At 41.9% G+C, this 14,207-nt stretch overlaps 2 protein-coding genes across 2 annotated transcripts in view; both read left to right on the forward strand.

Moving 5' to 3' along the window:
* The window catches only part of LOC111958778 (glyoxalase domain-containing protein 4-like), a 9,812-nt gene extending 3,414 nt beyond the window's left edge, over positions 1-6,398 (forward strand). The window contains 5 exon segments of the mRNA XM_023980049.2: positions 3,763-3,899; positions 4,186-4,272; positions 5,167-5,280; positions 5,366-5,452; positions 5,545-6,398. Of these exon segments, the coding sequence (XP_023835817.1) occupies positions 3,763-3,899; positions 4,186-4,272; positions 5,167-5,280; positions 5,366-5,452; positions 5,545-5,610 (491 nt within the window). The 3' untranslated portion in view covers positions 5,611-6,398.
* Positions 6,399-6,497: 99 nt separating this feature from the next.
* Positions 6,498-14,207, forward strand: part of LOC111956721 (bridge-like lipid transfer protein family member 2) — a 38,174-nt gene continuing 30,464 nt past the window's right edge. Inside the window, exons 1-10 of the mRNA XM_070436715.1 lie at positions 6,498-7,319; positions 8,483-8,609; positions 12,346-12,395; positions 12,531-12,675; positions 12,770-12,888; positions 13,000-13,060; positions 13,176-13,356; positions 13,542-13,665; positions 13,776-13,900; positions 14,058-14,125. Coding sequence (XP_070292816.1) covers positions 7,252-7,319; positions 8,483-8,609; positions 12,346-12,395; positions 12,531-12,675; positions 12,770-12,888; positions 13,000-13,060; positions 13,176-13,356; positions 13,542-13,665; positions 13,776-13,900; positions 14,058-14,125 — 1,068 coding nt within the window. The 5' untranslated portion in view covers positions 6,498-7,251. The remainder of the gene's footprint in view (positions 7,320-8,482; positions 8,610-12,345; positions 12,396-12,530; positions 12,676-12,769; positions 12,889-12,999; positions 13,061-13,175; positions 13,357-13,541; positions 13,666-13,775; positions 13,901-14,057; positions 14,126-14,207) is intronic.

Below are 14,207 nucleotides of genomic sequence, written 5' to 3' on the forward strand. Positions count from 1 at the left end.
ACTGCAGGACAGATAAACAGTTTGAACTGGAACAGCAGCACAGGCCAGGATGGTGGTAGCGTGGGACAGAAGGGAAATGTCATCATGTCCCGGACAGGTAAAGTCTTTTCTGAACTTTATGGTCCTAGGGCTCAGGTCCTCCCGAGAGAGAAAGAAAGAGAGGAAGAGAGAATTAGAGAGAGCATACTTAAATTCACACAGGACACTGGATAAGACGGAGAAGTACTCCAGATATAACCAACTGGCCCTAGCCCCCCGACACAAACTACTGCGCGCATAAATACTGGAGGCTGAGACAGGAGGGGTCAGGAGACACTGTGGCCCCATCCGATGATACCCCCGGACAGGGCCAAACAGGAAGGATATAACCCCACCCACTTTGCCAAAGCACAGCCCCCGCACCACTAGAGGGATATCTTCAGCCACCAACTTACAATCCTGAGACAAGGCCGAGTATAGCCCACAAAGATCTCCACCACAGCACAAACCAAGGGGGGGCGCCAACTACACCTGTTTGGAAGCACCTGATTTCAATATACTTTGTAACCCTCATTTACTTGTTTCCTTTATTTTTACAGTTACCTGTATATTGTGAACAGTTGAAGACGGAAGTTTACATACACCTTAGCCAAATACATTTAAATGTTTTTTTACAATTCCTGACATTTAATCCTAGTAAAAATGTCCTGTCTTTGGTCAGTTAGGATCACCACTTTTTTTTAAGAATGTGAAATGTCTGAATAATAGTAGAGAGAATTATTTATTTCAGCTTTTATTTCTTTCATCACATTCCCAGTGGGTCAGAAGTCTACATACACTCAATTAGTATTTGGTAGCATTGCCTTTAAATGGTTTAACTTGGGTCAAATGTTTCGGGTAGCCTTCCACAAGCTTCCCACAATACGTTTGGTGAATTTTGACCCATTCCTCCTGACAGAGCTGGTGTAACTGAGTCAGGTTTGTAGGCCTCCTTACTCGCACACGCTTTTTCAGTTCTGCCCACAAATTGTCTATAGCATTGAGGTCAGGGCTTTGTGATGGCCACTCCAAAACCTTGACTTTGTTGTCCTTAAGGCATTTTTCCACAACTTTGGAAGTATGCTTGGGGTCATTGTCCATTTGGAAGACCCATTTGCGACCAAGCTTTAACTTCCTGACTGATGTCTTGAGATGTTGCTTCAATATATGCACATCATTTTCTTGCCTCATGATGCCATCTATTTTGTGAAGTGCACCAGTCCCTCCTGCAGCAAAGCACCCCCATGCTTCACGGTTGCGATGGTGTTCTTCGGCTTACAAGCATCCCCCTTTGTCCTCCAAACATAACGATGGTCATTATGGCCAAACAGTTCTATTTTTGTTTCATCAGACCAGAGGACATTTCTCCAAAAAGTACGATCTTTGTCCCCATGTGCAGTTGCAAACCGTAGTCCAGCTTTTTTATGGCGGTTTTGGAGCAGTGGCTTCTTCCTTGCTGAGCGGCCTTTCAGGTTATGTCGATATAGGACTTGTTTTACTGTGGATATACAGTGGGGGAGAACAAGTATTTTGATACACTGCCGATTTTGCAGGTTTTTCCTACTTACAAAGATGTAGAGGTCTGTAATTTCTTATCATAGGTCACTTCAACTGTGAGAGACGGAATCTAAACAAAAATCCAGAAAATCACATTGTATGATTAAGAATTAATTACATTTTATTGCATGACATAAGTATTGATACATCAGAAAAGCAGAACTTAATATTTGGTACAGAAACCTTTTGTTTGCAATTACAGAGATCATACGTTTCCTGTAGTTCTTGACCAGGTTTGCACACACTGCAGCTGGGATTTGGCCCACTCCTCCATACAACCTTCTCCAGATCCTTCACGTTTCGGGCTGTCGCTGGGCAATACGGACTTTCAGCTCCCTCCAAAGATTTTCATTTGGGTTCAGGTCTGGAGACTGGCTAGGCTACTCCAGGACCTTGAGATGCTTCTTACGGAGCCACTCCTTAGTTGCCCTGGCTGCTGTTGTTTGGGTCGTTGTCATGCTGGAAGACCCAGCCACGACCCATCTTCAATGCTCTACTGAGGGAAGGAGGTTGTTGGCCAAGATCTCGCGATACATGGCCCCATCCATCCTCCCTCAATACGGTGCAGTTGTCCTGTCCCCTTTGCAGAAAGCATCCCAAAGAATGATGTTTCCACCTCCATGCTTCACGGTTGGGATGGTGTTCTTGGGTTGTACTCATCCTTCTTCCTCCAAACACGGCGAGTGGAGTTTAGACCAAAAAGCTCTATTTTTGTCTCATCAGGACCACATGACCTTCTCCCATTCCTCCTCTGGATCATCCAGATGGTCATTGGCAAACTTCAGACGGGCCTGGACATGCGCTGGCTTGAGCAGGGGGACCTTGTGTGCGCTGCAGGATTTTAATCCATGACGGCGTAGTGTGTTACTAATGGTTTTCTTTGAGACTGTGGTCCCAGCTCTCTTCAGGTCATTGACCAGGTCCTGCCGTGTAGTTCTGGGCTGATCCCTCACCTTCCTCATGATCATTGATGCCCCATGAGGTGAGATCTTGCATGGAGCCCCAGACCGAGGGTGATTGACCATTTTCCTTCCATTTTCTAATAATTGCGCCAACAGTTGTTGCCTTCTCACCAAGCTGCTTGCCTATTGTCCTGTAGCCCATCCCAGCTTTGTGCAGGTCTACAATTTTCCCCTGATGTCCTTACACAGCTCTCTGGTCTTGGCCATTGTGGAGAGGTTGGAGTCTGTTTGATTGAGTGTGTGGACAGGTGTCTTTTATACAGGTAACGAGTTCAAACAGGTGCAGTTAGTACAGGTAATGAGTGGAGAACAGGAGGGCTTCTTAAAGAAAAACTAACAGGTCTGTGAGAGCCGGAATTGTTACTGGTTGGTAGGTGATCAAATACTTATGTCATGCAATAACATGCTAATTAATTACTTAAAAATCATACAATGTGATTTTCTGGATTTTTGTTTTAGATTCCGTCTCTCACAGTTGAAGTGTACCTATGATAAAAATTACAGACCTCTACATATTTTGTAAGTAGGAAAACCTGCAAAAATACTTGTTCTCCCCACTGTAGATACTTTTGTACCTGTTTCCTCCAGCATCTTCACAAGGTCCATTGCTGTTGTTCTGGGATTGATTTGCACTTTTCGCACCAAAGTACGTTCATCTCTAGGAGACAACGCGTCTCCTTCCTGAGCGGTATGATGGTCCCATGGTGTTTATACTTGCTTACTATTGTTTGTACAGATGAATGTGGTACCTTCAGACGTTTGGAAATTGCTCCCAAGGATGAACCATACTTGTGGAGGTCTACAATTGTTTTTCTGAGGTCTTGGCTGAATTATTTTGATTTTCCCATGATGTCAAGCAAAGAGGCACTGAGTTTGAAGGTAGGCCTTGAAATACATCCACAGGTACACCTCCAATTGACTCAAATGATGTCAATTAGTCTATCAGAAGCTTCTAAAGCTATGATATCATTTTCTGGAATTTTCCAAGCTGTTTAAAGGCACAGTCAACTTAGTGTATGTAAACTTCTGACCCATAGGAATTGTGATACAGTGAAATAATCTGCCTGTAAACAATTGTTGGAAAAATTACTTGTGTCATGCACAAAGTAGATGTCCTAACCGATTTGCCAAAACTATAGTTTGTTAACAAGAAATTTGTGGAGTGGTTTAAAAACGAGTTTTAATGACTACAACCTAAGTGTATCTGTTTTTCACTTGTTTAAAGATCCTGTACAGAAGGTATGTCTGGCAGTGTCTGACCTGCAGAAATCAACACACTACTGGTCCTCCCTTCTGGGGATGAAGGTGATGGAGAGAAATGAGGAGAAAAAGACTGTGCTGATGGGATTCGCAGACACTCAGGTGTGAGAGAGAGAGACACTTGGTTCTACACCACAGGAGGTTGGTGGCACCTTAATTGGGGAGGAGGGCTTGTGGTAAAGGCTTGAGTGGAATTAGTGGAATGGTATCAAATACATCCAACAAATGGTTTCCATGTGGTTGATTCCATTTGCTCCATTCCGGCCATTATTATGAGCCATCCTCCCCTCAGCAGCCTCCTGTGTTTTACACTTAGAACACGAGTGTGTGTTTGCATGAATTGATAAGATGGTGCTAATGCTAGGTGTGTTTTTCTGTATATTTGCAGTGTAAACTAGAGCTTTACAACATTGGTGGGACAGTAGATCATGGGACAGCTTTCGGGAGGATAGCATTCTCCTGTCCACATAAGCAGGTGAAGTAATAGACCCTTTTCCAGTACACGACACACCGATGTCATGCACATATCCGCGCGACTCTTGATGGCAGTAAGAAAGCCGACGCCATTTGCGCCCATTCAACATCGCCTAGATTTACGTTTTTATTACTTCTAAACAAAATAACTTTTTTTGGCTCTCATATGCTTACAATGTTTTGATTCTAGCTTGAACAGTTGACAAAGATTTTATTTGTTTGTAATCATTGTAAAATAACTATTGGATGCAGCAGTTGTCAGCTAGAATGTTAACGATCATTGAAATAGGCTGTTGCAAAAGCTAGCCAAAGAGCCAATTTCCGAGTTTAATTATTTTTTAAAGTATAATGCAGTGATTTGCGATGATAACACAAACATATTAAACAGGACATTCATACGAGCCTTATAATTCAAAAGTAGTGTGAAATCACTCATAAGCAACATGTAAACAGTCATTTTTTTTGCTGGCGTTTCTATAAGAACTCCCCCTTGTTCTGCCATCAACTTGCGCGCATCACCCTCATGCAGCAGTGTTTGCAAACACAGAAAGGGGTCTATACAATGCTATAAATTCTTAGTAGTTTTGCCCTACAGACTCTTTACATGTGTAACAGTTTTGCTTCCGTCCCTCTCCTCGCCCCAAACCTGGGCTCGAACCAGGGACCCTCTGCACACATCGACAACAATCACCCTTGAAGCACCGTTACCCATCACTCCACAAATGCCGTGGCCCTTGCAGAGCAAGGGGAACAACTACTTTAAGGTCTCGGAGCGAGTGACGTCACTGATTGAAGCACTATTAGCGCGCACCCTTCTAACTAGCTAGCCATTTCACACCGGTTACACATGCACACAGAAAGCAATATTGAATAATTTTTGTTTAATTATTTTTAGTTGCCAGATCTTGAAGCCCTGATGACAAAAGAAAACTATAAAATCCTTACTCCTTTGGTTAGCCTGGACACCCCTGGGAAGGCTACAGTAGAAGTGGTCATTCTGGCTGATCCAGTGAGTGCATTACCAAATTATTAACATGGGTAAAATGTATTAATTATACATTCTCCACATAATAACGGTGTCATATGTGGTCTAGGATGCCCATGAGATCTGCTTTGTGGGAGATGAGGCATTCAGACAACTCTCCCATATGGACCCCAGTGGAAATGCGTTGCTGGATAAGGTTTGGTATTTAGAAATATTATGAAAATGAAACAATACTTTGCATTATCACCGAGTACATAGTCTTAATCTATTACCCTAATTTATTTTCAGGCTATGGCTGAGGATAAAAGTGATGAGTGGTTTGCCAAGCACAACAAGCAGAAGGCTTCAGCGTAAATGCTTAGAACATAGCTGAGCCATCATGGGTCTACTGGACATCTCCAACTACTGTACCTGGATGTGTTTGTGAACACTTCAATAGAGGTGTAGAGCATAGGCTCTCTAATTGTCTGTATATTTTGCCCCGCATATGGCATTACCTCTCCAGCTGCACTGTCAGTAGATTTTACTCAACCAGAAGCATTATTTAGAGATGTTTGGGAGACTGAAAATGTACCTGTATTTCAGTCATACTGTTGCAGAAGCTTGATGAACATGGACAACTTTTAAATTAATCATGTTTTTGTATGCAAAGAAAACAATCGTACCTGTTCAGCTCAATGAAATGAATAAAACACAATAATTCTGACTTCATCAGAACAGTGAAGTGCAAGACTGCAAGTGTATGGTAGAAAAGTCATTTCAAATTGAAGTCCTTACACTGCCAAATTGTAGGTCAAGGTTTGTGAAATGTGCAGACGCTGCAGGTTGAAAAACCAATGAAATGAGAGGGTATATGCATATCATGTGATGTTGAAGCTGTGTTGTGCTCATTGAACTGTTTCAAATGGGGAAATGAAAGTGAACTATATCAAAAGGGGATGGCATGAACATTTTCTTCAAGATGGGAGAATTGCCTAACCTTTGCTAACAACTCACTCCTATCATTTTCTAGTGATTCCCTTTCTTTGGCATAAAGAGATGAATGACACTAAATAAGTGTCTGGTCCCTTATTAGACGAACTATTGAGTGATTATGCTGCATAATAGAGAGGGAGACGCATATTAAATCATTTTTGAATAAACTTGTGTGCACTGATTGAAAAGATAAGTGCAGTGTAGCTAGGCCAGAGACATCCAGAATGGGTTCAGTGTGAGGCGTTTCGAACTCCGGGAAACAAATTGGTTGGCCATTTACATATTGACTTTTTGGTTCTGCTCTTCTGTTTACGGTTGTGGACAACAATCCTAGAACAATGATGGTGCTTTGCTACTGAAAATGTGAGGATGAGAGCGCTACAGACGGGATAAGAACTTTTGAGACCGTCAGATTTCCAAGAGGTTGAAAAGGGGCTTATATTTGTTCGCTAGCTACCAAATTTGCCAACATTGGTTTCAATTGACGCTTTTGCTAGCTAGTACGTGGCTATTTAGCTAGCCAACGAACGTCGTAGCTAGCTACCAGCTAGTAACTGACCAGTGATATCTGAGTATAGTTAGCTAGCTCGCTACTCGAAACTGTGAGCCAGTTCCAGCTTTCCATCTAGCCCGCTAGCTATATCGGTTCCTTCAAACTGTTATAGCAAATTTGTATGTTTTTTTTGTGACAGCCAATGTTCGGTAGCGACGTTAGTATACCACCGTCTGGCCCTGCGAGCTAACCTAGCTAGTAAAGTGTAGCTATCAGATTGTCCAGACAAGACAACGTTAGCTGGCATATGTTATTTAATAGCTCTTGAATAGTGCCATGATTGCACTTCAATCTTTAGCTAACAAGACATAACGTGACATTAAGCTCGAGGCACCTGCATGACCGGTATCTCCGGACTCCAAAGAGGAGCTGAACTGTCTTAATTTCCCACCGTGTGGCATTGAAATTAAAAGAACCAGCCCCATGACTACACATTGGGTGTGAACGAGGGGTCAACATCAGGACAAATGTCTCTCCTGCTGATCGTCATACTAGCACTTCTCCTGTTCCTGCTCCTATCTGTTCTACTCTTCAGGTAAGAAAACATGCCGTAACATGGGGGAAGAACACTTTCACACAATATTCCTGTCTAACATACCTTCCTTCTATTGCCAAAACAACTATTGCCAAATCATCAAATAATGCAGCTGTCCCCTTTTCAGAAAGTATCTATGCATACCTTACATTTGGAATACCTGATTCTTTCTACCTCTGAAAATCACTATTCATGTGACTTGAGAAATGTAGAGAACGCACTAAATGTTGTAAAGGGAAGGACTTGGGCAATCAGACAACTGAACTGCTGAAGCTTTGCTGCAAGAGTTGGCTAGAACAATGCCCTGTCTTTGTGGACTAACACAAGTGCCAGCCTGTCCTTTGATGGAACTCAATATCTAGGCGGCTTCCAGGTTACGTAACCCTGCACCTTAGAGGCTGCTGCCCCATATACATAGACTTAATCACTGGCCACTTTATTTATTTATTTTATTTCACCTTTATTTAACCAGGTAGGCCAGTTGAGAACAAGTTCTCATTTAAAACTGCGACCTGGCCAAGATAAAGCAACGCAGTGCGACAAAAACAACAACACAGACTTAAACATTTTGATCAACAAACGTACAGTCAATAACACAATATAAAATCTGTATACAGTGTGTGCAAATGAAGTAAGGAGGAAAGGCAATAAATAGGCCAATAGTTGCGAAGTAATTACACTTTAGCAATTTACATTGGTGTGATATGTGCAGATGAGGATGTGCAAGTAGAAATACTGGAACACTAGTCATTTTAATAATGTTTACATATTTTTGCTTTACACATCTCATGTGTATATACTGTATTCTATTCTACTGTATTTTAGTCTATGCCACTCCAACATTGCTCATCCTAATATTTATATATTCCTTAATTCCATTCTTTTACTTTTAGTTTGTGTGTATTGTTGTGAATTGTTAGATATTACTGCACTGTTGGAGCTAGAAACACAATCATTTCGCTACACCCGCAATAACATCTGCTAAATGTGTATGTGACAAATATGATTTGATTTGAAAATGACAGGCAAACAAATGCACACAGCTCTGTTGATGGAGAAGTGAGAGACACAGCTAAGTGTCTGTTCAATGTATAATTTCTTTATGATCGGTGACATTATCAAATCATTTGACATGGTATGTTGTTCTCTCTTGTTATTTTCAGATGGTTAATATGCAGCCTGGCGGTACGGTTCTTCCACAACACACTGAACGCTGAGCTGAAGATCAAATCAGTAGGGCTCTTTTCAGTGCATGGAATAAGTATCCAGTTTCAGCCCCAGCACACTCTGGTAGGCTTTGTTCACATTACATTTGCAAAGCGTGTGGCTTATGAAATGAAATTTAGGGATGTGCATCTTTCCGATACATATCTAGCTAGGTACATGTGCTCCGATACCATACAGGAACGATATGTTTTAGTGTGAAACGATTCAGTTTGATTAGGGAACGAATCGATGTGATTTGGTTCGATGCGTTACGATTCGATGTACTAACATTTGTTGCATACACACATTCATTTTCCATTCTAAATAAAAAAAATCTGCTGCTGATTTGTGTAGATGGGTGAGAAAGAAATCATATTTAATACATTTTGCATTCAGGCTGTAACACAACAAAATATGGAATAAGTCAAGAGGTAGGAATACTTTCTGAAGGCACTGTATAGCACGATTTTGAATTTCACCTCCATCTCAAAATCAAATGGTTTTGACCGTTTACCGAGTGATTTTCTCTTCACCTCGCTTCGGCCATGCAGTGCACCTCGCAAAAGTGATTGCTGTCCTTTTATGAAGTTATCAACTTTACCCTGTATATCTAAAAATGACCATATACACTGATTTGTTTAAAGCAAATCTACCAAAACTATTGCTTGATGGTGAACCTGAACAATAAAAATTAAATATATTGTAAGCCCAATTCAGCAGGCAGTGGCAGTCAGTGCCGTTTAAGATGAGGGAGGATGATTCTTTTTTTAATGAGCATGGCCTTATTTCTATTACAGCATATTGGATGACTGTCATTCCATTCACACAGTTCAATGTAACATCAATAGGTTTAGGCTACTACATGATACTATAATCTTTCCCTAAACCCATCATGCGGTTTCTACAACCTAGCCTCTGAATGAAAGTTTACCACGTAGGTGCACATGTCGAGAAAAAATTTAGTAATCAAGGTGACAGACATTGATTGACACATTCAATTCCACCTTGTACACTCTCGGCCTGCATCGAGCTGATCTAAGGTGTAATCATTAGTCCAACAGTTGCAAACTAAAGTTTCTATTGGAACAATTCAAGTATGTTTATCCCCGTTTTGTTCTGTCTGCTTCTGCCGAAGAAACATTTTTCAATGGAATTGGCAGAATGAATACACCGCTGATCACACGAAAACACAGTTCACTTTCATAGCAGCCACACAAACAGCGTGATCACTTTGCTCATTGTATAATTCTTTCTATCTGTAGCGGTCTTTATGCACTACAGAAGAACCAAGAAATGACACCACAGCTGTCATTGGGCTTGCAAAGAAAAAGCCATATCTCAGATTGGCCAATAAAAAGAAAAGATTAAGATGGGCAAAAGAACACAGGCACTGGACAGAGGAACTCTGCCTAGAAGGCCAGCATCCCGGAGTTACCTCTTCACTGTTGACGTTGAGACTGGTGTTTTGCGGGTACTATTTAATGAAGCTGCCAGTTGAGGACTTGAGGCATCTGTTTCTCAAACTAGAGACAGTACTAATGTACTTGTCCTCTTGCTCAGTTGTGCACCGGGGCCTCCCACTCCCCTTTCTATTCTGGTTCTATTCTGGTTGCGCTGTTCTATGAAGGGAGTAGTACACAGCGTTGTATGAGATCTTCAGTTTCTTGGCAATTTCTCGCATGGAATAGCCTTAATTTCTCAGAACACGAATAGACTGACGAGTTTCAGAAGAAAGTTCTTTGTTTCTGGCCATTTTGAGCCTGTAATCGAACCCACAAATGCTGATGCTCCAGATACTCAACTAGTCTAAAGAAGGCCAGTTTTATTGCTTCTTAAATCAGAACAACAGTTTTCAGCTGTGCTTTTATTGATCAATTAGCCTTTTTAAAATGATAAGCTAACACAACGTGCCATTGGAACACAGGAGTGATGGTTGCTAATAATGGGCCTCTGTACCCCTATGTAGATATTCCATTAAAAATCTGCCATTTCCAGCTACAATGGTCATTTACAACATTAACAATGTCTACACTGTATTTCTGATCAATTTGATGTTATTTTAAAGGACAAAAAATTGCTTTTCTTTAAAAAAGCAAGGGCATTTCTAAGTGACCCCAAACTTTTGAACGGTAATGTATGTGTTCTGACTGCTGCAAGATGAATTGCCTCTGAGGACATTAACATTTTCTGAATCCTCTGGAAGTTGTCATAATTACTGTGTAAGTCTATGGAAGGGGGTGAGAACCATGAGTCTCATAGGTTTTGTATTTAAGTCAATGTACCCAGAGGAGGACAGAAACTAGCTCTGGCTAAACCATGATGCTACCCTACAGAGTGCTGTTGAGGATAATGTAGATGTTCTTTGCAAAATAGTTTTAATCAATTATTTGGTGACATTAATATATTTTGTATAGTTTTATCTACAAAGGATATCTTGAATGTTTCACTTTCTATTTTTATGAAATTCACTGTGGATGATGGGCCTCCCCTTCATTCCGAGGCGCCGCCGTTTGTCAGCAGGTATAGCCAGATGAGAGTTGACTCCTGTATCTTACTATTATTCAGGTAAAATATAGGTTGTCACTCAACTAATAAAGTCTATAATTTTAGCATTTGAATGATGAAGGTGTCACGCACATGCGTAAGATCAGGAGTTTGTGTTTATGCAGGACATCTCGCCCTCGCCTAACGTCAACCAATCATGTCAATGCGGAGCTAAACGGAGGCCTCCGCGTTGTTCTAAATTTTGAGAGGCGAATGGCGATGTGGTACGGAGCTAAATTTGGCCTCTGCATGCATCTGGAGTCGTCGAAATTGCGTTACACCATCCATACCGCGCTTCCAACCACATTTTCGGATTAAGCGTAAATTGGCTTTAACACAGACAGCTTTTCACACTCGTTTGCGGCAGAATTTAGTAAAAAAGTCGCTAAATGCTATCAAAAACATAGAAACTGTGGAAAAACTCCCCAAAGGCAGCCTGAAAAGTAGCTGAATTTGTCGCTAGCCTGTACCAATAAAAGTCGCTGGATGGGTCTCTGAACTCGCTAAATATAGCGATAAAGTCACTAAATTGGCAACATTGCGCCTACCTCCGTTGGTCAGTACGTGAAGCTGGGCACAGTTCGCACTTTGACAAGGTTACTGATATTGCCTGGGGTTGTTCGGCAGGCAAAATGACTTGCAGATCAATGACTCAACACAGTTACATGCAGTTCGACACTTAAGGAGAGGAAGCATCAGTTGTCACAAAATATGAGAGGTATTTTCCGAAGGTGGAAAAAAATGTTGCTAATATGAGCAAAACATTTTTGTGATCCGGCGATTTGTAACGTTTGAATGCTACATTTGGATCCACGTACTAATTTGGGGTCCACGTACTAATTTGGGATCCACGTACTAATTTGGGGTCCACGTACTAATTTGGGATCCACGTACTAATTTGGGATCCACGTACTAATTTGGGGTCCACGTACTAATTTGGGGTCCACGTACTAATTTGGGGTCCACGTACTAATTTGGGGNTTGGGGTCCACGTACTAATTTGGGGTCCACGTACTAATTTGGGGTCCACGTACTAATTTGGGATCCACGTACTAATTTGGGGTCCACGTACTAATGCACTTGCTTCTTAAACATTTGAATCTGGGACCGATGCGAATCGGTACATCCCTAGAAATCCTGTTTCTATGTCTTCATTGGGAAGGGTATTTATTTGTGTATTGTTACACATTGTAGAATATAAACAACCTTTTTTCAACTCGTGTAAGACTACAATTCCGTTGTAAACCAGGTGCATTTCTCCTTGTTTTTATTGCAGGAAATAGACAGGATATGGATTTCAAGCAAACTTTTAAACCAGAACCTGCCGTGAGTGTTTTAAAGACATGTTTATACAATCTTATACCCGCATATCTTAATTGCATATCTCAGCCTTCTTGGCCTTTGAGGGAAAGGGCCTGTGAATAATTTAACAATACAAGGTTGTGAACTCTTTTTTCTCAGGAGGTGCCTGGCGTTGTGTGTGGGCGAGACCAGAGTGAGAGTGGACTTGCAGCAGCCTCTAAGACCTCGGGCGCCTAAGAGCCGTGATGGAGGAGATTCAGGGAAGGTTCCCCTTAGCCCTGCAGCCCTGCGGTTCCTTTCCCAGGTAGGGACCAACACGCAACTGTTTATATATGAATTTTATTCATTAAATTATTTATGAAAAACAGTGCTCTCAGCTGCTGTCTTTCCACTCTCAGCTGCTGTCTTTCCATATTGACTCCATCAATGTGATGGTGCTAAACCTAGCCCTGTCAGAGTCTTTATGGTACATGACCACCTCAAGTATCGACTTACTGCTCGACCACCAGGGCAAAAGGTATTATACCTCCACACACTAACTTCATCTAAACAGATCAGTCTTTTTAGTTTAGCCTGACTATTTACATTTTCATATTCTTCATAACAATTTCTCAAACTTTCATAACAGGTTGGCCTGGGAATTTTCTGTTGGACAGCTGAGCAGTAAAGTGCTTAAAAGCAGTCGATTGGTAAGTGGAGTTTCTTCCCATGGAAGCATAGCAATCTTTTAAGTGGGTCTATTTTAAAGAAGTGTTACTTCACAGAATGTATTTCACTGCATTGTCCCAACTCACTGCTCAGCAGGATACATGTCTGGCAGAGGTGTCCCTGAGCCTGGTGCTGTCTGGCGATGTCAGCCTGCCAGAGCTGCGTCCAGGCCGACTGGCCCTGTGTGTGAGAACACTGCTGGCTGAGCTGCACGAGGGCCTGTTCCTCAGCCAGCTACTGCTTCCACCTCCTCTGGAGAGCACTCTCTCTGCAGACGGTGAGAAAGTGCAAAGGGTTGTGTCCCAATGGCACCGTATTCCCTACATAGTCCACTAATTTAGGGAAAAGTGTACCGTGAGACGCAGATGTGATGTTATTGTATGGCTGTTGTAAGGTGATTTTGAGAACCATTCGGCAATGCATTATTCACAACCATTTCTCTATGTTGTCATTTTCTTCTAGAATGGGAAAAGGACGAGTATATCCAGACTGACGCAGTGGAGCAGTTTCATCAGGTGGTGCCCCAGAAGGTCAACATGGAGTTTGAGAATACTAGTATAACCCTGTCCATGCACAGCCAGAAAAGGTGAGTCATAGGGCACAGAGTTGGTATGAATCATGTGTTTTTGTTATTTAAAAAAATAAAAGCACACTGTTATTTTCTTTTTCCTTTGACTGTATATCTGAATCATCCAGACACTTGAACTGGACCCTAAAGTCTCTGAAGGTGGGATACGGACGTGAGGACGAGCAGCTGCCCCTCAGGAGCTTCACCCCTGAGATGAGCTTCCCTCAGAGCAGCCTGGAGCTACTTCTGGAGGGTGAGTGGAGAACTGGGCACCAGAAAGATGTGCATCACAAATGACAATCTATTCCCTATATAGGGAATAGGTTGCCATTTGGAATGTAGCCATAGAGAAGGGAAAGAGAGGGTCTGGGAGGGTGGAAAATAACCATTCTTTGTTTGTGTGTCAACAGATGGGCTTCTCCTCTCCCAGAGCAGACAGAGAATCCTTTGCCTTAACACCCTCAGGACTGTCCTGCAGGTGAGTGGTGTGCTTCGGATTTGATTGATACGGTTGCTAGTTTTCATAGTTGCACCGCATTATCAAAGCTCTTTGTAAATAT

Source organism: Salvelinus sp. IW2-2015, linkage group LG4p (genome assembly GCF_002910315.2).
Source record: "Salvelinus sp. IW2-2015 linkage group LG4p, ASM291031v2, whole genome shotgun sequence".
Classification (NCBI taxonomy): domain Eukaryota; kingdom Metazoa; phylum Chordata; class Actinopteri; order Salmoniformes; family Salmonidae; genus Salvelinus; species Salvelinus sp. IW2-2015.